This window comes from Protopterus annectens, chromosome 5.part0 (assembly GCF_019279795.1).
Source record: "Protopterus annectens isolate FY-2018-M chromosome 5.part0, PAN1.0, whole genome shotgun sequence".
In the NCBI taxonomy this organism is placed as follows: domain Eukaryota; kingdom Metazoa; phylum Chordata; order Ceratodontiformes; family Protopteridae; genus Protopterus; species Protopterus annectens.
Window position 1 is genome coordinate 1,972,213,733 of NC_056735.1, and position 24,245 is coordinate 1,972,237,977.

General features: G+C 40.1%; 1 protein-coding gene across 1 annotated transcript in view; it reads right to left on the reverse strand.

Annotated features, from left to right (window-relative positions):
• PIBF1 (progesterone immunomodulatory binding factor 1) overlaps positions 1-24,245 on the reverse strand; it is a 2,608,929-nt gene that overhangs the window by 1,614,201 nt on the left and 970,483 nt on the right. Inside the window, 1 exon segment of the mRNA XM_044071741.1 lies at positions 8,165-8,290. Within this exon segment, the coding sequence (XP_043927676.1) occupies positions 8,165-8,290 (126 nt within the window).

Consider the following 24,245-nt stretch of genomic DNA (forward strand, 5'->3'; position numbering starts at 1 on the left):
GCTGGTTAAGAGGTGGAGGGTGAAGGTGATCTCTTGCACTCCCATTTGGTGTGCTTAAGCGTCTCATGGCAGGGACTTCTCTGACTCCATTTTGAGATCTGGGGGAGGAGCTGCCCTAGAAGCAGAAGCAGATGAGCCAGAGAATAAAAGCCCTTTCAAAACAAGCTTGGCATTACGCTCATAGAGAGCACACAAACAGAAGCTCTCACAAATGGAGCATTCCAAATCCAAATGCCCCGGACCCAGACAATATACATATTTAAGATGTGCATCTTAGGAAGACAACTTGTGCACATTTTTTGGAACTATTATCCATTAAAACAGCCCTACTACAGCACACACAATGAAGGAAACAGCAACAAAGAGCCTAATCACTAAAGGGAAGAACGGCAGGAAGGGTAAAGGGGTCAAATTATATAAACTACCTAACTCTAAAAGCTACCTGAAACTACCAGAACCAATACGAACAACTCTACGAGGGTTAGGGAAGAAAAAATCTTACCAACACTGCACTAACACTTTGAAAAAAAGAAAGTGAAGTGAAGCTAAAGACCAAGCTGCAGACATGAATGGTGACAAACTAAATCTGGGAAGGTGATGGAGGAGCAGGAAGTTATGGGTAGGGAAGGCAGAGCCAAAATGGGTCAAAGACTTTTGATTTAGCCAGTGTATCCCAAGTCCCCAGAGAGTGAATCCAAATGGAGCAGACATCAGAACCACTGTTTTTCAAATCATCATTTATTAAAAATTAGATACTGAAAAATGGTGGTTTGAAATATCTATAACAAAATGTACATTTTTGCAGGGTAAAAAGACCTTTACCCCACTCCAATTGGGTATATACATCAACTCCATGGTCACATCACTGATGACAATAGTGCAAAATAACTTTGAAAATTCTCTGCTGGATCAAATAAATCAACACACTACTGTGAAAACTCACTGTGACACTTTATCAAACTAAGGCCTCTCAATCATCAGTGCTTCAACGATATGAAAATATACCTCTCAGCTCAATAGTAACACACATTTTCATAACAAATCAACATTTCCACAGTAAAAGCTTAATTTTTACAGGAAAACTTTTCATATATTTTTAACATCCATTCAATGTTTACTATGCCACAATGACCACCCAACAGCATAACACCCATGGTACTGTCCTAGTTAGGATGGGTTAATGGACCAGGATAACCCATCTGCACTGGCGTTTTTATGACCTGGTCTGTGTTTACTCGGTTTGATGATTAATGGGACAAATCCCACTGCCTAGTTTGATGTCGACATCCTTCTACATGTGAAGCCATTGCAGGGATGCATGTTGAGAGTACAGAAAAACTGCATCCTAATAAGTGATGTTATACTGAAGTGAAACTCAGTTTACTGGAAAAGCAATCTCCTATTTCCAGACTCAGCCCTGCTTTACTTTCTGCTATCATAGCAGAATTCCTGCTCTTGACCACCTACTTCTTGAAAAAGAACAGCTCCTTCCTCTACTTCAGATGCATCTGTATAGATGATTTTCAAGAAGAAAAGTAAACAATACTGGCTCTGGACACAAAATATCCTTCAGATGATTAAAAGCCTCATCTGCTGCTACAGGGATGGGGGAGGGCCTTACCTTTCATTAGGTCTAACAAAGACAGTCTATGGTAATAAAGTTGAGTACAAACTTCTATAGTATCCTGCTAACTCTAGGAATGCTTTCACTTGACGTTTTGTACTGGAAATTCACCAATTTTGACAGCTTCTATTTTGCCTATTTGGGGTTTAATTACTCATCTCATAATCACATACCCAGTACTGTGAATCAACACCCCACACCCTGAGCTCTTCAGTGAAGAGCAGAAAAAGAAAAAGTACAGTTTTGTACCTACCATAAATGTAGATGTTCGAGGATCCACATTGCTGCAGTCATAACCTGTGGGTAGTCCGCTGTCCTCGGTCGGCCCGAATACCAAAGTGTTAGGCTGGCGTCGGTCATGGTCGCTCAGAGCTGACGTCAGTACGCAGTAGTACTTAAGTGCATGACCGACGCCATATCCTCAGTCTTTCTTGCCCCAGATGTCAGAAGGCCAAAAAAGGAAAGGCCATAGCCAAAATAGAAAATACCCAACAACCAACAGAGAAAATAATAATTATCCCAAAAGAAACACAGCAACCCCAAACTATAGGAGAGAAGGAGGGAGGGAAAATTGGACTGCAGCAATGTGGATCCTCGAACATCTACATTTATGGTAGGTACAAAACTGTACTATGTTCTTCGTCTCACATTGCTGCAGTCATAACCTGTGGGTAGAATCCCAAAGCAAAGGTAAAGGGAGGCTGGCAAACTAAAAAGCATTAGGAGCTGCTAACATGCCCTGTAAAACTGCAGTGGCAAACCCAGCCCTAGACTTGGAATAAAGAGGGAGATGGTAATGTTTAGTAAAAGTGTGCACTGAACTCCAAGTAGCTGCCTCCAAAATATCCTTAGTAGCTACCCCTTAAAAAGGCAGTAGATGTGGCAGTAGCCCTAGTGGAATGAGGTCTGATCCCAGCAGGAACATCCTTTCCATGATGAGAATAACAAAAGGCAATACAATGGCCAATCCACTTAGAAATAGTTTGCTTTGAAACAGCTTTCCCTTGTGAACCCAAAGCAAAAGAAATAAATAACTGTTGAGTCTGCCTGAACTCTTTAGTTCTGCTCAAATAATAGCGTAACTGCCTGTGAATATCCAAAGAATGCAAGACTTTTTCCCCTTTATTTTGGGGATCAGCATAAAAAGTAGGTAAATGAATAGACTGGTTTAAGGCCACATTAGAAATAACTTTAGGCATAAAAGTAGGGTTAGTACGCAAGGACACCCTATCCTTATGGAATATCAGGAAGGGTTCAACTGCCATGAGAGCCTGTAATTCAGATACCCTCCTAGCAGACGTAATGGCCAACAAAAAGCAGTCTTCCAAGACAAAACTTCAACTCAGACGTAGCTGCAGGTTCAAAAGGAGGTAAAGTAAGCTTTTCCAACACAAAATTGAGATCCCAGGAAGAAGTAGGAGCTCTACGTGGGGGTCTTATGTTTTTTGCCCCTCTAAGAAATTGTTTAAACAAAGGGTGAGAAAATAAAGGAGGGTCACAATCATAGTGAGCAGAAATGGCTGCAGCATGAACTTTCACGGAGGAAAAAGACAAACCCTTGTCTAGTAATTCAGTAAGGTACTGTAGTGTAAAACTCAAATTAGGCACTGAGACATCAAAGCTCTTTGCTGTGCTCCAAAGAAAAAATCTCCTCCATTTATCAGCATAAACTTTCCTAATACTGGGCAGTCTGGCCTCCAAAATGACATTCAAAACCTGTTGAGGAAGCTGAGACCCCCCAGGGTCTAAAACAGAATACGCCAGGCTGTTAGATGCAGGGACTGTACCCTGACATTGAGAAAATGATTGCTTGACTGGGACAACAAGTGAGGAATCGGTGGCAAAGGCCAAGGAGGCTCCTGAACTAAACTCCTCAGCAGAGGATACCAGTGCTGGCGTGGCCAATCTGGTGCTATTAGAATCATGCAAGGCTTGTCCCGCCTGACTTTCAAGAGTACCTTGGGAAGGAGAGGCAGAGGAGGGAAAGCATAGATGTGAAGGTTGTTCCAACTGAAAGATAGAGCATCCACTTTCCAAGCTTTTTGGTGAAACATCTTTGTGCAAAATTTTGGCAGTTGGAAATTTAGTGGAGAAGCGAACAGATCTATGTCGAGTTCCCCAAGCCACTGTCAACTGTTGGAATACGTGAGGATCCAATTTCCACTCGTGGGGATCCACAATTTGTCTGCTCAACACGTCTGCTAAGGAGTTCTGTGCTCCTGGCAGAAAACGTGCTTGAAGAGTGATGTGCAAACTCAGAGCAGTCTCCCACAATATCATAGCTTGTCTGCAAAGAGGGTAAGAATGGGTACCCCCCTGCTTGTTGATGTACCACATGACTGTTGTGTTGTCTGTTTGAATCAACACCTGTCCTGGCTGAAGTAGATCCTTGAAGGCCATCAGGGCAAATTGGACTGCTAACATCTCCTTCATGTTGATATGCAAATGCTGTAGTCTGGGAGGCCACGTGTCTTGAATCCATTTCCCATTGAAGTGTGCTCCCCAAGCCAGGTCTGAGGCATCTGTCGTTAAGATCTGACTCGCCTCTGGTCGGGTCACAGAGAGTCCCTTGTTTAGGTGACATTCCTGAGCCCACCACAAGAATTCCTTCTGGATGCAAGGTATTATCTGAATGACAGTGTCCAAATCGTGGCAGTGTTGAGTCCATACACTTTTGAGATACCATTGTAGCTTCCTCATATGCAGTTTGGCATTGGGAAGTACCAAAATGCAAGATGCCATGAACCCCAAGGCTTGAAGGACTGTCCTTGCAGTCAGCCTGGACAGTACTGATAATTGCTGGAAGTATGGGTGAAGATTTCTTTGTTTGTCCGGGGTCAAAAAGGCCATCTGAGAGGCTGTATTCAGTCTCACACCCAGAAAGCACATGTCCTGAGAGGGTACTAGACTGGACTTTGTTTCATTCACAGAATACCCTAGGCACCTTAAAACTGCCATTACATACTGTAGATGTTGAAGTAACTTGTCTTTGTCTTGAGCAAGAATCAGGCAATCGTCCAGATAAGGATAAATCTGTATTCCCCACAGTCTTAAGAAAGCTATTACAGGAGCCAGAACCTTTGTGAACACCCTGGGCGCAGTAGATAAGCCAAAGGGCAATGCAGAGAACTGATAATGAGAAGTACCAGCCCGCAAATGCAGGAATCTCCTGCAGCTGGGCCTGATAGGAATGTGAAGATAAGCCTCTTTGAGATCCAGAGTTACCATCCAGTGATCTTTGCCTAGCAGAGGCAGAAGTTGCTGTAATGTTAACATCTTGAACTTTGGAATGTCTAGGTATGTATTGAGAATGGACAAATCCAGAATTGGCCTCCAAGTGTTTCCTTTCTTTGGCACAAGGAATAGGCGAGAATAAAACCCTAGGCCTTCTTCTGACGGAGGTACCACCTGGATTGCCCCCATCTGCAAAAGCAAAGAAATTTGTTCGTGAGCCTCCAGCCTTTGCTGAGGAGGTACATCTGGCATGCCTTTGAAAGGAGGAAAAGTGTGAAAATAAAACTTGTAGCCTTGATTTATTATGTCCAACACCCATTTGTCCTGGGTGACCAAATGCCAATTTTGTTTGAAAAGTGCCAACTTTCCTCCTAGAGGAGCTGCCAGACAGGAAGAATCTGGCAGCTGGAGATACAGGTCATTGGGTCTGTTTACGAAAAGGCTGACCCCTGCCCTCACCAGAAGATTGTGCAGGAGAACTCCAAGTCCTAGGTCTGAAAGAACCCTGAGCGTGAGCCCTGCCCCTACCACGTCTAGACCTGCCCTTAGACTGAAAATCCGAAGAAGGGTAAGACCATCCTCTTGCAGGCCAATTCCTGCTAAACTTAGGGGGCTGCACTTGCAAAATTCCTTAACCGTCTGCATAGACTTAGCTTTGTCTTCCATCTTTTCAAAACTGACTCCACAGGAGAACCAAAAAGAACTTCAGATTGAAGAGGAGCATCCAAAATTCGAGCTTTAACATGCTCTGACAAATTTTGATCCTTAAGCCAGGCATGTCTACGAATAACTGAACCAGTAGCAGCCACCCTGGAAGAAGCCTGAAGAGCATCGAAGCCACACTGCAAGGAATGCTTATCAACTTGATCTGAAGCATGAACTAAGTCCTGCAATTCCTTACACTCTATACCCTCAGATAAAGCATCTACCTTAGATTTCAACTGACCTAACAGAAAGTTCTGATATTTCAGCATATGAAACTGGCAATTTAAAGCCCTCATAGCCAACGTGGAGGAGGTATACAATTTTTTACCCCACCTATCCAAAGCTCTAGAATCTTTATCCAGAGGAACTGGATTCTTAACTACAGAAGCCCTGACACCCTTAGGCCCTTGAATAATAGTTTCCGGGTCAGCTCTAGGACTTTTATACAAATATTTATGTGCCTCTGGAACTCTGTAATACCTGTCTGGCTTGACAGGGGCAGGAGGTAAAGAATCAGGATTAAGGGAAGCTTCAGAAAAAACATCCTGAACAACATCTAAAACAGGGGGAATAGCCAAAGGCCTATGTTGTGGAAAAACAAAAATTCCCTAAGCCTCTTACGAGAATCTGAAAAATCCTGACCTTCCCACTTGAAATGCTCCCTCATGGAGTGCAAGGTTTCAGAAAAGGAAAAATCCTCTGGAGGAGAAGCAGAAGGACAGGAATCCTCTGCATCCGAATCAGAATAGGGAGGAAAATCCTGGATATCCTCAGCTGAGGACTCAGAGTAATCTGAGGAATGCTCCAATCCCTCTAAATCTGTCTCCACCCTAGGCCTCTTCTCTGGAGGGGGCATAGAACCCCTGATCAAAGTAATCAAATCCTCTGCCATTTTCAACATATGTTTTTTAGGAACAGAGCCTGAAGAACTAGGGCTGTGGCCTGTACCAGAAAGACCAGGTCTAGCCTTAGCAGGGCCTTTAGTGACAGAAGTAGAAGGCCTAACAACCTTTTGTAAGGATGGAACCACAGAAACCTGAGAAGCCCCCTCGGCCTGACCTAACTCCTGAGAGGCCAACTCCTGTAATAGTAAAGGTTCCCCTTGGGATTCAGCCGAGACCTCGGCTGGATCCACAGATTCAACCGTAGATTCCATAGAACCGGCATCCGCAACGGACGACTCATCCGGTTTAGACTTTAAAGATTTATCTTTTCGCTTTTTTGCGGTAGCGGGCGTCGGAGGATCCGACGACATGTTGTAGTTACACCGCTTACCGAAAACAAGCCTAGCACAGTCTAATCTGCGTTTTATGGTGCGCTTATTAAATCTAGCGCAAAAGCGACACCCGACTACGCCGTGCTCAGGCCCCAAGCAAGGAATACAGAGAGAGTGATAGTCCCTATGAGGTATCTGTTTCCCACAAGAAATACAATTATTAACTTTTTCTGACATCCGGATTAACTAAGGCAAGAAAAGACAAAAATATTCCCCAACGGGGTACTTAGCCCAACTTGGTCTTCGGTCTGAAACTCGAAAAGTGAAAATTTCAGAACGGCACTTGCAAACGCTGCTTCTGCTTCGGACCACGCGGCAAGAAAGACTGAGGATATGGCGTCGGTCATGCGCTTAAGTACTACTGCGTACTGACGTCAGCTCTGAGCGACCATGACCGACGCCAGCCTAACACTTTGGTATTCGGGCCGACCGAGGACAGCGGACTACCCACAGGTTATGACTGCAGCAATGTGAGACGAAGAACATCAGACATTCCTTCTACTGGCACATCCACCAGGTAGCCAGATGCATGACATGCCCCCCATCTCAGCCATTCAGTTGCCGTTTCTGTCCCTTATCCCCGACTCTCCAATATATTAAAAAACAATTTCTTCTTTTAAACTGTAGCAAACAGTTGTTACAGATTATAACCTACCTTTCTGGAGCAGCAGAGTACTCATGTTTTAGTTTAAAACTGTAGCACACTGCTACAGAGCTCAGTTTTGGGTTACATTTTTTTCCAGTTTTAAACTGTAGCAAACTAGCAATTGCTACAGTTTAGACACACACAGAGCACCACAGCAATCAGGTTTGACCACAAAGGGAATACCAGCTTTTAAAAGCGGGTATTACATTAAAGGAAGATTACGATTGGCAAACTACACTCCCAACACTTATTGCCCTAGGCAGTTACCCCTCTTGCTCCTCCCTAGCAATACTACTGGTCTTAACTGTCTCAAAGATTACAACACACCTTATACTTTGAGTCACTAAGGCACCAAGAGTGTTAGATGGTAAAGCTTGAGGGCAAAAAAAAAAAAAAACTTAACTAATCAGCAACACTGTTTTTGCTGCTCATAAATATCTTGCCAAAACCAACTTGCATCATGCTGATACTTCAGTCAACTTCACATTCCATCCTTAATTCTGTAAGGAAGAAACATACAATTTTAACACTTCTAAAGGACATCAGACTGTTAGGTATTACTCAAAAATGGAAATTATACATTTCACAATGAAGCAGGCATTACTGATAAAACAGCTACTATGATACATTATTCTAGCTGTTTATGCAAGTAGTATAGTGTTGGAAAGTTAAGCATTACCTGTTTTCTCGTTCAAACATTTCTTTAGAAGCACTGCGAAGGTGTTCAATTTCCTGATTTGTTTTCAGTCTAATTTGTTCAAGTTCATCACGCAATTTATTTTCGTATTCTGTCTTGTAATGATCTCTATCAAAACAAAAACATTAATCAATAAGCCCAAACTACATCAATTTTACAAAAAGTAAACAGAAGACAATGCCATAGCTTCTCAACATTTACTGTAGCTTTTAATATAATTAGCAGTTGTGTCATGCAGTACCACATGGAGTATTAAACAGGAATCACATGCTGCTATATGTGCAAAAATACTGTTTAGAACATACTACATATTTTCACAATTAAAAGAAGGTGAAAGGCACAACTGCATAATTTAAAAGTAAAATGTGATACGACAGCAAGGACATAACCTTGCACATTATGTTACACATAGAAAGATGGCCAGCAACAGGCAGCAATCTGCATTACTCAAATCAGAATCCATCTATTTTTCTCAACTACATATTCTGAAGAGGGCTACAATGGCAGCAAGCTGACAAGGGCAAAACAGTCGTTCATTCCTTATCAACTTAAGATTATGCTGAGGATAACAATGTTCCAGAGAGCAGGAAGTACACACACAGAGAAGCTGTCATCTATTTTTGAGTTTGTTTCAGATACTCTGAGCAGTACTGTTAGGAAGAATTGCTATTTCATGGCAGTGAATGCCATGGTAGCAAAAACAGGTCTGGGCAATTATTCATGTGATGAAGTTCGTGACGAAGAGAAGCTGGTGGAAAGAAGATTTCAGGTCCATCCAGGTCAACTTATTAAAATTGCAAGAGGCTTAAACTCTACTGCAATTCTAGCTGACATCTTACAAAATTGTTTGTTTTTGAGGACTGACAAGAACTACAGACTACAGAGTAACTTCAGTTAAGACTGCTCTGGCCCGGTTGTTATGAAGTCAGCTCTCTCTAATTCTGTACTGATTTATATAATTAATAAAAGACATCATAGTTATACAATAAGACATATGTAAAACTAGGAATATTTTTATCACACTCAATGGATATACAAAAATGAATAAAGCTCTCCCATAATCATTGCTACTGCAAAAGAGCCTCTAATAACCTTATGACAAAAGAGCACTCTATGTACTAAAATTAAAAATAAACCAAAGATATCATTACTTGCAGATGATGTCGTATAATCATTAACTGATAGCAGGTGCATACAAGAATTATGAAAAAATTAACGGAACTGGAAAAGATTATGGAACTGACACAAAGACAAATCCAAAGGTTTTATCAAACACAAGATTATAAACCGTTTACAGTAAAAACTCTGGAATAGTAAAGAGCTAAAAAAATTTATGAATTATGTTAAAACTGATTTAAGTTAAAAGTGAAAAAATTATAATCTTATTTTAAAACCCCAAAATAACTTGACAAAATGGAATCATATTTTCTGTATATTAGAGGGCAGATTATACCTTACAAATGTCATTTTACACCACAAATTATAGAGTTCAAACTGCTGCTTTAGTATCTAATAAAGATCAAATAAGAAAAGTAAACAAAGCATTTTCAACATGTCTTTGGTTTCCTAGAAAACAAAAACATTACTTAAATATATCAGTATACTGGAAAAGGTGGAATAAAATTACCAGACATAGAAACATACTTATAAGCAGACATGTTATAAGTAATTATCGACTGGATGCATAAACTTATAAGGTACACTGGAAACATCTTCCAAGCATGTTTAATGAGAAAAAGAATATTAGATCAAGCTATTGAAATAAACAAAATATTCAACATTTTAAAAAAACTATTTTCAGTAGAACATCAATGGCTACATACATTTTATCAATTTTGTTCAATAAGAACGGTAAAAAGATCAAATAAGAAACATGATTATATGGAAAATTTAAAAGAAATGTACAGGCACACTTAAAAATAAAAATAGTAATAAATAAATATTAAGATAATATTAGACATTCAGAGAATAAAAATGTAATTCAAGGGAAAACCCAAAAAATACAGAATTTAGATAATATAAAAAAAAACAGAAAAATTAGAAAATATTACATGAATTTAAACAACATATTAAAGACTCATGGGATCATAGGAGGTTACTAGGCTAATGGCCCAGAGGCCCTTACAAGCCTAGCAAAGAGTTTATCCCCCAAAAAAGAAACCTCAGTCAGCACCTGTCATCCCTGACAATAAGGGGACACATGTGGAACCCCTGAGACAAATTTGTGGTTTCCCATCCACTCATCATAGTTGTGCTTGAAGAGGGTAAGCGAGGTACTCTGATGTGTATGGGAAGTCTATTCCAGAGACAAGGCAGCCTCTGGGAGACCAACCTGTCTCTCCAGCAGGTTTTGTTGATGTTGCATATTAAATTTAGGCCTCGAGTGGGTAAAACGCGAGCAGTTAGACCTATGGATATGGAGCATCACTAGTAGGGCAGGGTCCAAAACTGCCTTGTAAGCGAGACACAGATTACCTCTGACCAATCTGTACAATAACAAGTAGAGTGATAGTGACTTGAGCCTGTCCGCACAGGACAGATGTTGGAGGCCATGGATTCTCTTTGAAATATTTCTGTGGCCTTTCCAGTTGGTGCAGGCGTTTGGAGAGGAACATACCAAATGGGGCACTAAACTCAATTATAGGCCTAATGAGTGAGGAGTACAGAGAGGTAATAACCTCCTTTTTTCTGGATGTAATCCCTTTACTTATGAGATGAACCAAGTAAAAGGCTTTTCTGACCACTACTGCCACATGATGGTCGAATGTGAGACTGTCAACCTTAGTACCCACGTCTCTCATTACAGGTGTGCTTGGGGGGGGGGGGTTCCGTTGATGTGGTAATTAGTAGGGACCATGTTTTTGCCGAATGGTATGATAATACATTTTTTGCATTTAACTTAGGGCCATGACTTTGACACCAGTCATTTGTTGCTGTGAGACCCTCTTGCAGTATGTTAACATTATTTGGGGAGTCAATGATGGCACCCAACTTAGTCATCCTCAAACTTGGTCAGCCACAGGCCATTTTTCTTTGGCTGGACCTCTGAGAAGTAGATGCCAAACAGTAGGGGTTCCAGGATAGATCCCTGGGGAACACCACTGGTAACAGGTCTGATGTCGGAGGTGGAGGCACCTATTTTGACCTTGTGGGTCCTACTGGTGATACAGATGGCCACCCACCTGATGACATAGGGATTTACTTCAAGTTGTGTCAGCTTTCTGATGATGCCCAAGTGGGGGATTGTGTCAAAGGCCTTGGTCAAGTCAAGGTAAGCTGTGTGTACAGACTTTGCCTCATCCAGGGCCTTGGTGACAGCCTCAAAGAAGTCAACCAGATTCAACAGATAAAAATCTGCTCTTGACAAATCCAAATTGGGTGGGGTCAAGTGTTTGGAGATAGCCTATGGCCTTGTTTATGAGATCCATAATAATACGATCCATGACTTTACAGATCAGACTTTTCAAGCTAATGGGTCAATAGTTCCCAGGGTCAGTAGTAGCACCACCTTTGTGCAAAGGGATGTCAATGACAGTTCTCCATAATGCTGGAATGAAGCCTGTACTTAGGCTGTGATTGAAGAGGCTACCCAATGATGAAGCTAGTTCTTGCTGAAGATGGTGCAGAATACAGCCTGGGATACTATCAGGTCCCATGGAAGCTGTGTTCTTTGTCATGGATAGGGCCTTTAACACTTGATCTACAGAGATGTGAGGTGTGGGACAAGTATTGGGGATGTCGAATGGGCCTTTGTGGGGGGGGGTGAAGCTTATGCTGAACCAAGGCTGGCTAAGTCAACATGATCAGTGTAAGTGATACCGTTAAGTACTAATTCGGAACACCCCTGGGCTTTTCCATGGAGGGTTCTGACATAAATGAAGGCTTTGTGCTTTCCCTTTGTTTCAGAGGCGAGTTTCAATTCATAATGGGGTTTGGAGGTTTTCACTAGTAATCAAATTTGCTTGTCGAGGCTAAAGAGGGAGTTTTCCAATTTGGAATTTGTTCCTTTTTACCCTTGGACAACACCTTCTTCTTTTTGTTGTAAAGCCTGTTGATAGAGGATGTCCAGAAGACAGGTTTGTGTTTCCTTGACGAGCAGGTTTTAGTTCTGTTGAGTATAGCTGAATTCATGCAGTTGTACAGGTGCTTGTATACTGTACTGTTCAGCATAGCAGTCTGCATCCTCTGAGGGGGGCAGTAATGTGAAGCTACCGATACCCTCCCTTAGAAGGTTCTAATCAGCTTTTTGAGAAGTTTAGCCTGGTTACAGCTGGAGGAAGGGGGATGAGTGGGATACAAACTTCAGATAAGACAGACCGATCTGATCTCACCAGGGAAGAACATACTATGGGAGTGGTGCAGCGTTCACACATGTTGGTGAGAACCAAGTCCAGAATGTTGTCTCCACTTGTGGGGGATGAGATGAGCTGGTCTAGTGCACTAGAACTGATGAAGTCAAGGAATTGTTGGGTGAGCGCATTTGTGTAGGAATAGTTCACCCAGTCTATGGTGGAGTAGTTGAAGTCACCAAGAATCAGGGTGTTAGGGGGTACCTTGATCAAGTCAAGTAGGTCCAGGTAGGAGGAGTGGGTGTCCTTTGTCATGAAAGGGGGTTTATAGCTGGCTATAACTTGGATGGGTGTGTTGCTAACTGTCAGTTGCATCTGGAGTAGTTAAGTGCATCAAGCTGGCAAACCAGTCTGGAGGTGTACCTATTCTTAATAAAGACAGACTCCACTACCCTTAGTCTTCCCAACCTCATTTTGGAGTCAGAATGTGTGGAATGAGGTATAGCCTGGTAAGGCATGGGTGCTCTCTGCAGCCCTGAACCAACTTTCCGTGACCACACAGACATCGGCATCTTCCAGTGTGAGGAGAGCCTCCAGTGAGTGCATTTTCAGGATAAGGCTCCTACCTTTAAGCACAAGACATTCAATTTGCTTTTTGGCACAATGGGGGAGGCAAGAGCCTTGGCCAGGATCCAGAATTCCATGGGTGACAGGTGGAGGCCATTTCTGGCAAAGCATCGAGGCCTGTCAACTATGTCATCCCAGGCAGGCAGATACTGGATATCAGAATAACCGACCAAAACCAAGTCCATTTAACCTTTTATTGAAGCGTAACGTAAATTGACTTGGCGCTTTCACCCATAAGCATCCATGAGCATCATCAGAGTAAACAGTGCCTAGAAAACCTAACATTTGAATAAAACATACACCATCCATCAATTAAAACTAACCAATTACACGTCTCAATAAATTAAATATTTAAATGTCATCTTAAAAAAATTGCCTAAATTCACTTTATAAATGACAATTCATAATACAACATAAACATACATATTTTTTAAAAATACAATCCTAATAAAACATTTGTAAAAACACTAAATACAGTGAGACTTGTGCTTTAAAATACTTGATATAGAAATGTATTCATTAATACCTTTGGGGTTCGAAGCATCCAATCTCAACTGCCATAAACACTCTTTAGCTTCCAATAAATTCTTAACATCACCCCCTTTTTTCATTTAGTGGGACTCTATCAATCACAAAAAATATATTTTTTTTAAATTCAAACATTTTATGCTATGTATAAAAAGTGAACTTACTGATTTCTTGTTTTGTATGTCCCTTATATGCTCTAATATACATAACCTTAACTTACGAATGGTCTTACCTATATAAAATGTGGAACAACTCAACAGGTGGCAGCATACACCACCATGTTTGTGTTGCAGTTACAAAAACCAGGGCATCTAATTGTTCTCCTATAGTTGTTAATCATAACATATGGCCCATCGTTTATATATTTACAAACACTACAAAAACCGAAATTGCTCATTCTTGACATCTTGTGAAAATTGGTGTCCACCATATTTTCTAATAAACCTTTTATATTCACTTCCCTGCTGTGTGTAAACACTGGGGATTCACCCAAAACCTCTAACAATTCACCCTTGAACACACAAGTCCATGTAGTTTGTATAATGGTCTTAACCTTAACTGCAGTGTCATTGTATGTGAGCACAACTTTTATCTTTAACATTGCTTTCTTCACTGTTACCATAATCCTTTGTTAGCCCTCCTTTTAAAATAGGCTGAAACACTGTTTTCCTTTTTTCAGTTACCTCATTGCATATTTTGGATAATACTTCGAGAGGATACCCTCTCTCACACAACATATCAATCAATTTAGCAATTTCAATAATAAACTTTTCAACTTTACTAACCAACCTGGACAACCTCACCATTTGTCCTGTCATATTATTTTTCTTTTAAAAATACGGGTGACAACTTGTAAAATGTAAAACAGAATTACTAGAAGTTTTTTTCCTGTAAATATTAGAATTAACCACCCCATCTTCTTTGTATAATACAATATTTAAAAATTCACATTTATTCCGATTCACATTACTAGTAAATTTCAAAAATTATGTGGTGTTGTCCAAGTATGTAATAAAATCCTTAACCTTTACCTCAGTCCCTTTCCAAAAAATTAAAATATCATCCAAAAAACACAAATATAACCCTATTTTTTTACATATAAGCAGAAGCAAAAACATGTTGTGTCTCCCATTCAGCTAACACTAGGTTTGCATATATGGGTACACACCTGGCACCCATAGCAACACCTGTCGTTTGTTTAAAATATTCTCCATCATACGTAATAAAATTGTTTAATAAAACCATCTCCATGAGGTCTACTAATAACCCTCACTTCACATTATGTAATTGACTATGTCGTAATAAGCAATTTTCAAACATTTCCAGGCAATATTGTGTGGTATTACAGAAAATAAATTAACTACGTCCACAGTCACCATTAAAAATTCATCATTAAGATTTGATTCTCTACATCTAGTGCCAAGAATATTTTAAAATGTGTGGTAACTTACCCAACACTTTTTTGCAAGTAATATCTATAAAGGATGCAACAGCCTCAGTTCTAGATCCCCTAGCCGAAACTATGGGTCTTAAATGGTGGCTCATTCATATCCTTATGTATTTTGGGGATACCAAAGATGGATGGTATAACAGGAGTATCCACCATCAAGTAAATTAATTCATCCTTGGCAATCATCCCCTCAATAAAAAATTCATGCAACTGCCAATCAATCTTTGTATATGCTCTATACACTTCATATTTGGGCACCCTTTTGTAAGTATCACACTCATTTAATATTTCCAACATTTTAAATGTGTAGCCAGTATTAGACATTATAACTACCCCACCCCCTTTATCAGGCTTCTTGACTCGATATTTATTAGTAGTAGTTAATTCCTTTAAACAAAATCTTTCCCCTTTGTCAAATTGTCAACCAAGCTAATTTCTCCTACCAAACATCTTTGAATTTGTGTTTCACACAACTGTTCAAATATAAACACCATAGAATTACTAGGTAGAATAAACGTACTACTTCTTTTTACTGTGAAATAACTATCAGTGTAGGGACTGGGGTTGTTAGCAAAAAATATTTTTATGTTTAATTGCCTAACAAATAATTTCAAATTAATTAAGTCTCCCTACATCATAGCAAAATGTTGGAACAAACGAAAAACCTTTTTTAAATACAGAAAAATGATCATTTGATAATGCTAAAGGAGCGAAGTTGTAAATCGAAAAACCACCCTCTTTAACTAATTTACACTTACACTCATGCATACCATCATCATTACTTTTCACAACAACTCTAAAAATCTCTATCATTTTAGTAAAATTTTGCAACGTAGAGTCCATCATACTAAATACATTTGTTTCCAATTGAGCATGACACTCAAATACACCATACCTCAGTTGAGGCTGAAATTCATTCTCATCCCCCTCATTTGTTACACTCACTTCAGTGTTTTGTACTTGAGTCACATTCACAATGTCCAATGAATAATCATTCAATGTAGATGAACTGATGTCTATTAAATCTACTTGAGACAATTGTGCATCAATTAATGTCTGTTAAAACCTACAGTCCTCTCCATTCTCCTCCATTGATTTGTTTGCCCTCTTTCTACTCCCCTGCTGGAGTTTTGCTGCTGTTGGTTCTGCTTGCAATTCTGCAACCGATCCGAACGTCTCAGGGGCTGTTGCTCTAAAAAAGGCCTATTACCAACGTCCCCACTATTATTACAGGCAGCCTTGTTTCTGGATATTAAAGTATCTATGCAAACACTTTCAGGTAAAAATCCTAAATCCTCCAGATTGTTTGCATATTTGTGAGCCATGCATCTGTCCTCCCATTGTTTTTTGTGAACTGCATATCTAATCTCTCTTCCCAATCTTTTCTTACAACTTCTGATTGATTCCTACAATTATTTTGCACTATTTTGTGTGCTCTACTAATTACTCAGTTTTTTAAAAGCAGCTTATGTTCCAGATTCAATTAAAAACTCAACCAGTGCAGCTTTTTCATTCAGGATTCCCCTATCCCTTTCTCTTTGTCTATGATATCAAACCCCGATAGAGAAATAAATCACTACTCTCTAATCCAAATGTCTTACTGGCCTCCTTCCAGCCCCGTCTTGCCTATTCTCTGTAATCCTAATTGCAGTCATTCCCATCAGCCGAATCTCCTTTCTCCATTCCTGTGTTGGCTTGGTTCTTAGAATATTTGTTGACACTTTATGAATACAATATTCTGTATGACTGCTGTTCTTAATCTGCATCCAAAATCCTATACTTTCCTTATTTCTTGAATTATGCCCCTTCATCATCATCCCTTTCAACTTTGAATTGTACCTTTCTGCTTGTGTTATGTATAAGAGCCTTAACTGTGTAGCTCTAAAATGTTCCTGCAAATCAGTAAATCCTAAACCTCCTTGTTATATGGTAAGGATCAATTTAACCTGTTTGATTCTTGCCCTCTTCCCCTCCCAAAATAAAATCTTTCAACTCTATATTAATTACTATCCACAACTTCTCCACTGGTTGATAAAAATATGCCTAACCTGTGTATAAAACTAAAGGGACTTAAACCATTTTTTCTGCTTGTATCTTGATCGGCCATATCCATAAACAACAGCTTCCAGTTTCTTAGTTTCTGTATTATCTTTTGTTTGGTCTCTTCACACATATCCTTAGCTACCATAACAGAATTTCTTTTAATCCATACTCCTGAACACTATTTTATCACAGCCCCATAAATATGGTTATTAATAAACCAATTAATGTTGGGTGCATATAGTTTACAGCTATAGCCTTTGTTTTATCATCACATCCCAAAAAAAAAAAAAAAAAAAAAAAAAAAAAAAAAAACAGAAATGTCTTAGAATGCTCCACAACACTGTTCTTTTCTGGCTCCATCAAGTACAAAATATCATCTGCAAATAAAGCCAGCTTCTCTTAAACACTATATCAATTATATCCTTGAATTTTCTGAGTCCCTTTTTTTCTTTGCCAGTAGTTTTAAATACAATACAAACAACAAAGGTGAAAGAGGACACCCTTGCCTGTTTTCTCTGTTCAGACACAAATTATCACAAAGGAACAATACCACTTTTTTACCTCTAACCCCTCATATCCTTCTAATTAACTATTATTGTATCAAGAAAAGCAAATGCGTCTATTGTCCTCCTCAGAAAATCAATTTGGCATCATCTTGGCCATTCTTTTTGCCACTACATAGAAACACTTTATAATCATGGTTTAAAATTGAAGCAGGTGTATATCAAGCTGAATCTGATAGGTCTTTACCATCCTTATATATTACATCCACCACAGCTTTTTTCCAGGATGTTGATCCCTCCCCATCCTTTTAAAATATTATTCTTTATCATTTTCTTCCGTCCTAGCCTCCAAACGTCTGCCAGAATACCATCTATTCCTGGAAACCTTCCTGCACATTGGTTATACATCACCATTTTTAACTCTTCTCCTCCTATTTCAACTGTTAGTTGTTCATATTCATCTATCTCTAACATTGGCATATTTAAGTCTTCCATAAATAGGATCACAGGGCCATAGGTGGTTACTAGGCTAAACTGCCCCAGGGGCCTTAAAAGCCTAGCCAATTTCAACCTGTGTTCCCAAGGGTGTCTGGTTCAAGCAGACACCTAAAATCAGCACCTTCCACTTGTGTTTTTTCTTGATTTCCCCACTTCTCTGCTTTACACAAATTTTCATAACAGTTCCAAAATGTCTCTAATACTTCTATAAGCCAGTGTTTCTCAACTGTTGGGCCCTGGCATCAATTACACTGGGCCACGAGCAGTTGAGAACCACGATAAAATTTAATGTACTGTAGCTGATGAATATATGCAGGTGTCCTGTTAGAAGTGGCAATTCCTCAGAGATTCGAAATTATTATAAAAACTACAATGGAGTCCGAAGCAATCTTCTGTTTTCCCCCACATCCCAGCTGAAATCTTTCTGAAAGACAAACTGAATTATACCAATAACTCAATATGTCATTGTCCAATCACTGTCACATGGCAGTCAGTGGTAGTGGGATCTGCACAACATATGTTTTAGTTTAGTAAGCAAAACATTCTACTTTCCACACTTGCCACTCAGACTGTATGACTGTATCCAAGGAGATCAAACCGGTGGCAACTGTTGGTGGAAGAGTAAGGAACTCTGTGAACAACATACTGTTTGCTAGGTCAGGACACCATAACAATCCCGGTCAGAAGAACTTTCAATGAAGTTTTGTGTTTGTCTCCTACTTTGAAAGAATAAAGTAGGCAACACTATTTTTCAAAATATCTGACACATAATTCTTTAATTTTCTTTAAGGAAAGACATTATTGCACAGAGATACTGCCCGGGTTCAACGGGTCACACTGTGAAAAGCATTATACATGTTGGAAGCCTTTCAGTGCATGGGATGTACAGATGGCATGATCATTTTGCGTTCTAATGTTCTAACATCAAATTGCTGCAGTCAGAAACAGTTTTTGAAAATGGTTGTCACACTGACCCATTGCATGATCAGGTAAATGATGACTGACCTTAGCTGGAAACAGTGCACTCTTACAGTGAGACATGTTTTACATCACAGTTAAGTAATTAAAAATAATCTGAGCCAAAGTTAGCAGCAGTCTGGTAGGGACAGACAGAAGATGCAATGGGCTAAAGTAAATTTAACTACTTTATCATTCTGCTCTACCAAACCTTTGTCATGATCACAGCAAATGTTTTACATTGTTTTACATTACATTTGTATTAAGCTATGGATAACTTGAGCTTCTGCAGTCCATCAAGATGATAAACTAGATTTTAACACTATTTAGCACCTATTACTGTATTAACACAACCAGGAGACTGAGTTCATTTTGAGTTATGCAACCAAGAGCCTTGCAAGTTCATTTTGAGTTCTAATTCCCAAAATGATGTCAGAAAAGAATTTCATCCATAGGGTTGCATGCATGAACTGTACCAATAATCAATAATTGGGCGAATTATGACCGATTTGGCTCCTGGATGAGTTAATTTTTAAGTAATCAACTGAAAATATCCACAAACCAGGTAACCAAAGGGTAGAAAACACTCCTTTACTGAATAAAACCACAGTAGTTAAGCGCTTTCATCCCTCTTACAGGGACTTCTTCAGAACAATACTATCAAGATTTCCCAGTATTCATATACATTTCTTAAACATGTCTAATGACCAGGAAATAACAGATGTACTAAAAGCAGTACAACGTGAAAAAATCCACTGCAGCCTTTACTCAAAAGCAACCTTTTCTGCTCAAGTTATTGTGCCAAAAGTTTTTTTGCTCTACCTTTCTAACACTGGGCAGTTCCCTCTTCCTGTTTTATAAGATTCCCCTTACTTTCTAATACTTTAACCTTTGTCAGCCCCTCTAAATAATTCTCATTACTTCTTAACCAGATCTCTTTTTCTTTTATTTCTAAGGTTATTGTATTTTCTTTCTGTACATTGTTTTATTACGTAAAAAGAGATAATCAGCAGAAGAAATAAATAATTCCCATTACAATGTATGGTTTCAGTGAATATGAAGCCCTCTGTAGAGACCACAGGATGGGGAGGATACATCCTCATTGTCAAGGTGTATCACCTCAGGTGACTCAATTCATGGGATATAAAAGATAGTGGAAAGGGGTTTCTCATGCATTTGTGAAGGATGGTATAATGATTAACATGTTTAACTCACAGATACAAAGTACAGGGTTTGATTCTCACTTCCAAAGAAGAAACTAACCAGGCTTAAAATGTCCCACAAGTAAGTAAGCCTAATACTTACTATGAACTTATGAAGCTATACAATTAAGACTTGTATCTTTCAGTCTTAAAAGCAGACAAACGTTGGTACAGAAGGGACACCAGAACAGTTCTATGCTGCTGTCTGGCTGTCTCCTAAACATTAAGTACTCACTATCACATATTTAGAATTATCAGTCGAAGTAGAAACTGTGACAGTACTGGTGGATGATTCTACATCAGTTAAAGCTGCTTTTTTGCTGCAGTTGCAGCTGGCTTATCCACTAGACTACATTCAGAACTGGCATCTTTTATCAACACTGGCATTATTTGTGATAGCTAAGATACAGGTAGGGATTGCAGCACTGGTGGGCTGAGTTTACTATGCAAGTACTTTTGAGGCCAGCATTTGCTTCCTGTTTTGGGGAGCTATTACTGTAGAAGCACCATCCTCAACAGGATAAGTTGCCTAAGGATTTTTTATTCCTTCCTGGAATTTGAAGTGGAAAGTACAGTTGTGTAAATTGTTACCATAACAGTAGATGTCCTTTCCTTCCCTGTTGCAGTATTCCTAACATATGGGATTCCCTGCCATGGGTAAACCAACATCAGCCAGTATACGAAAGCCTACTGTTGCTTTAAGGTACACGTCACATGTATGCTCCTCGCATACTGTAGGGCAAAAAGGTGATGTCCAGATGTACCATCCTCAGAAATGATTACCTCACTAGGAACACCAGCATAAGGAGACCCAGGATGTAAGCAGTAAATCCCGAGAAGGAAAAAGACTGGGGGAAGGAGGGAGGAAGTGAATACTGCAGCAGGGAATGTAAGGACATTCACGGTTACAGTAAGATTTTACACAACTGTACTATGTCCTTACATTTGCTGTTGTAGTATTCCTAACATATGGGAGAGTGCCAAACCTCAGGAAGAAACTTGGGAGGAGGATGAAGCAGTATTGTCCTCTAAGAAGCCATGAAGAATTGCACTAGCAAAACCAGCTCTAGCTCTGGAGATACTATCCGACATGTAGTGCTTGGTAAAAGTATGCAGAGAAGTCCATGTAGCTGCTTCAAGAACAGAATTTGCATCTAAACCCTTGAAAAAAGCAGCAGAAGAAGCCACAGCTCTAGTAGAATGAGCCTTTACAGAAGACAGAAGGCTCTTACCATGAAAAGTATAACAAAAAGAAATAGCCTTTGAAATCCAAGAAGAAAGCTTGCTTGGATACAGCTAATCCCAAGGACCTAGGATGGAAAGAAACAAACACACTGATCATATTTTCTAATAGCCTTAGTCTTATCCAAATAAAATCTGAGTTGTCTATGCACGTTCAAAGTATGCAGCACCTTCTCACTCTCAGACTGCAGAGAGGGGAAATAAGTACGCAAATGAATAGACTGATCAAGTGACAACTCATTAACCACCTTAGGCATAAAAGAAGGATTAGTACGCAAGGACAGCCTGTCCTTACGAAATATCAACTGCCACATGTACGCGGACAACCATCTACTACTCCCACTTAGGGACATAATTTGTAAGAGATGCAATTACATTAAGAACCTAGTGTCTATGCTCTCTCCCTCACAAGCCAATATATGTGGCACTGAGAAGGCTGTCAACACAATCACTGCACCTCAAACACCACCCACAGCTACACAACATAAACCGATATATGCAGAGGTTCTCGACAAAAACAAACAAGACCTCGGAGGCAAAAACACATGCAAACTCCACAACCCTCCACAATACCTACCACACATACTCCACACACCTGTGTCTCGCAACCACCAAGGCCTAACCATAAACCCAACAAACTAGTCATAGGAGACTCCATTGTGAGGCACACAGTTATGCCTCTCAACAGGCTGGATAAGGAAAAAGTCATGGCTAGTTGCTTGTCAGGTGTCAAAATCTGCTATATCACACACGCACTCAAGTCTTTCAACAGAGGTACTGTTATGACTCTTTCATAGTCCATGTTGGCGTGAACGACTTGAGACATACCTCCCTGGACTACATGAAGACAGACATGACTGAGCTCACTGAATGTGTGTCCCAGGCAGGTATGTCCCTAGCCTTAAGCAGCACTCTATCATCACCCAGAATGATTCCTCAATACAAACAGAAAATGACTGACTGATTGCCTTAGTTTCTGTTGTCAATCCAGGGGGATCCAGTACCTGACAGCCTGGGAAGATATGCTCGACAGACCATGATGTTTTGCTACAGATGGCCTGCATCTGTCTCTCTTGGGCTTCTGGCAAAGGCCCTTGCTTCTCCCGTAGTGCCTTTTTTAGGAAAAGTCATGAGGGCCATGCTACCAACATAAAAATTTCAACAAAAAACAAATTGAAGGTCATGTTGCTAAATGCTAGGAGTCTAAACATGAAAAGTACAGTTTTGTACCTACCATAAATGTAGATGTTCGAGGATTCCATTGCTGCAGTCCTGACTATTGAGTTACTTCTTCCAGGGCAGGTGTTGATTCTAACAGACAACACAACTGTCATGTGGTACATCAACAAGCAAGGGGGAACACATTCTTATCCTCTGCTGGCAAGCAATGAATTGGAGACTGCGCTCTCAGCGCAGCTAACTCTTCAGGCAAGGTTTCTGCTGTGAGCACAGAACCCTTAGCAGATGTGATGTGTTAGACAAACAAATCATGGATCCCCAGTGGAAACTGGATCTTCATGTATTTCAGAAATTGACAGTGTTCACATGGGAACTCCACACATAGATCTGTTAAACTTCTCCACACTGCTCAAAGCTGCAACAAAGGCACAAAGGGGTTTCATCATCACACAGCTTGTCTTTGGATGCTCAGTTTCAGTTGGAATCTTCATGATGCATGGTCATGCCGAGAGAGAGAGGAGGCTCTAACAACCTTGGGAAAGAACAGAAACCTGAGAAGCCAGCCCCTCCTGCCCTACCTCTACCGAGAAGGCACATCCTGTAATAGTAAATAGTGTTTGTGGGAAGTTTGGGCCCTGGACTCCTCTGGGCAAACTTCCACTGGGCCTTCTAAGAAAACCGGGACGTCCGGGACTGCGGTTTTCATCAACAAGCTCACTGTTTTTCACTGTTAAAAACTGAAAAGAGAAAAAAAAACAAAATGTCTAAACAGATGATTTCTGTAATGATACCCCTTGTGTTTGGCATTTTTTGTGCAATACTTTGGTGGGTGGTTGACAGATCTATGTCTGGAGTTCCCATGACACTGTCAGTTTCTGTTCTGAGTTTCACTCCAGTTTCCAGAAGGGGGATCCTTTCCACATCTGCTGTCCAGCTTCTGCTATCTGCTAAGACAGCTTCTGCAGACTGTGTTCTGGCTTAAACCTGAGTTGAAGAGTTAGTTGCAAGCTTAGCGCAGTCTCCCATAAAATCATTGCTTGCCTGCATGTTCCCCCTGTATGTGTTGTGTGTTTGTTGACAGTTGTGTTGTTGTGTGTTCTGTTCGTTGTCGTCTGACAGAAAAAACCAAGTAACTAAAAGAACAGGAATGGAACGCAATCTGCACTCAGCGCAAGCATTCTTAACCCTGAAAAATGCTGACATTTGTGCAGTTACAGAAACCTGGTTCACAGCTGCAGAGAGCACTCCAGACTTATCTAGTTTGTCATCCTATCATACATTTAAACCCGAAACTGTGGGCAGCAAAGCCAAAGGAGGTGGAGTTTCAATATATATGAAAGAAACACACATCTCCGGGCTTGTCGAACAGTATGAAGCAAAGGAGACATTCCAGATACAGTTAACTGTTGACAAGACCCTTATTCAAATCATAGCTAGCTACAGGCCCCCAAATTTGACTCAAGATGCCCATTCCACCTATCTGGACCTCTTCAAAACTATCAAGATTCAACCCTTTATCCTGATTCTGAACTTTAACTGCCCAAC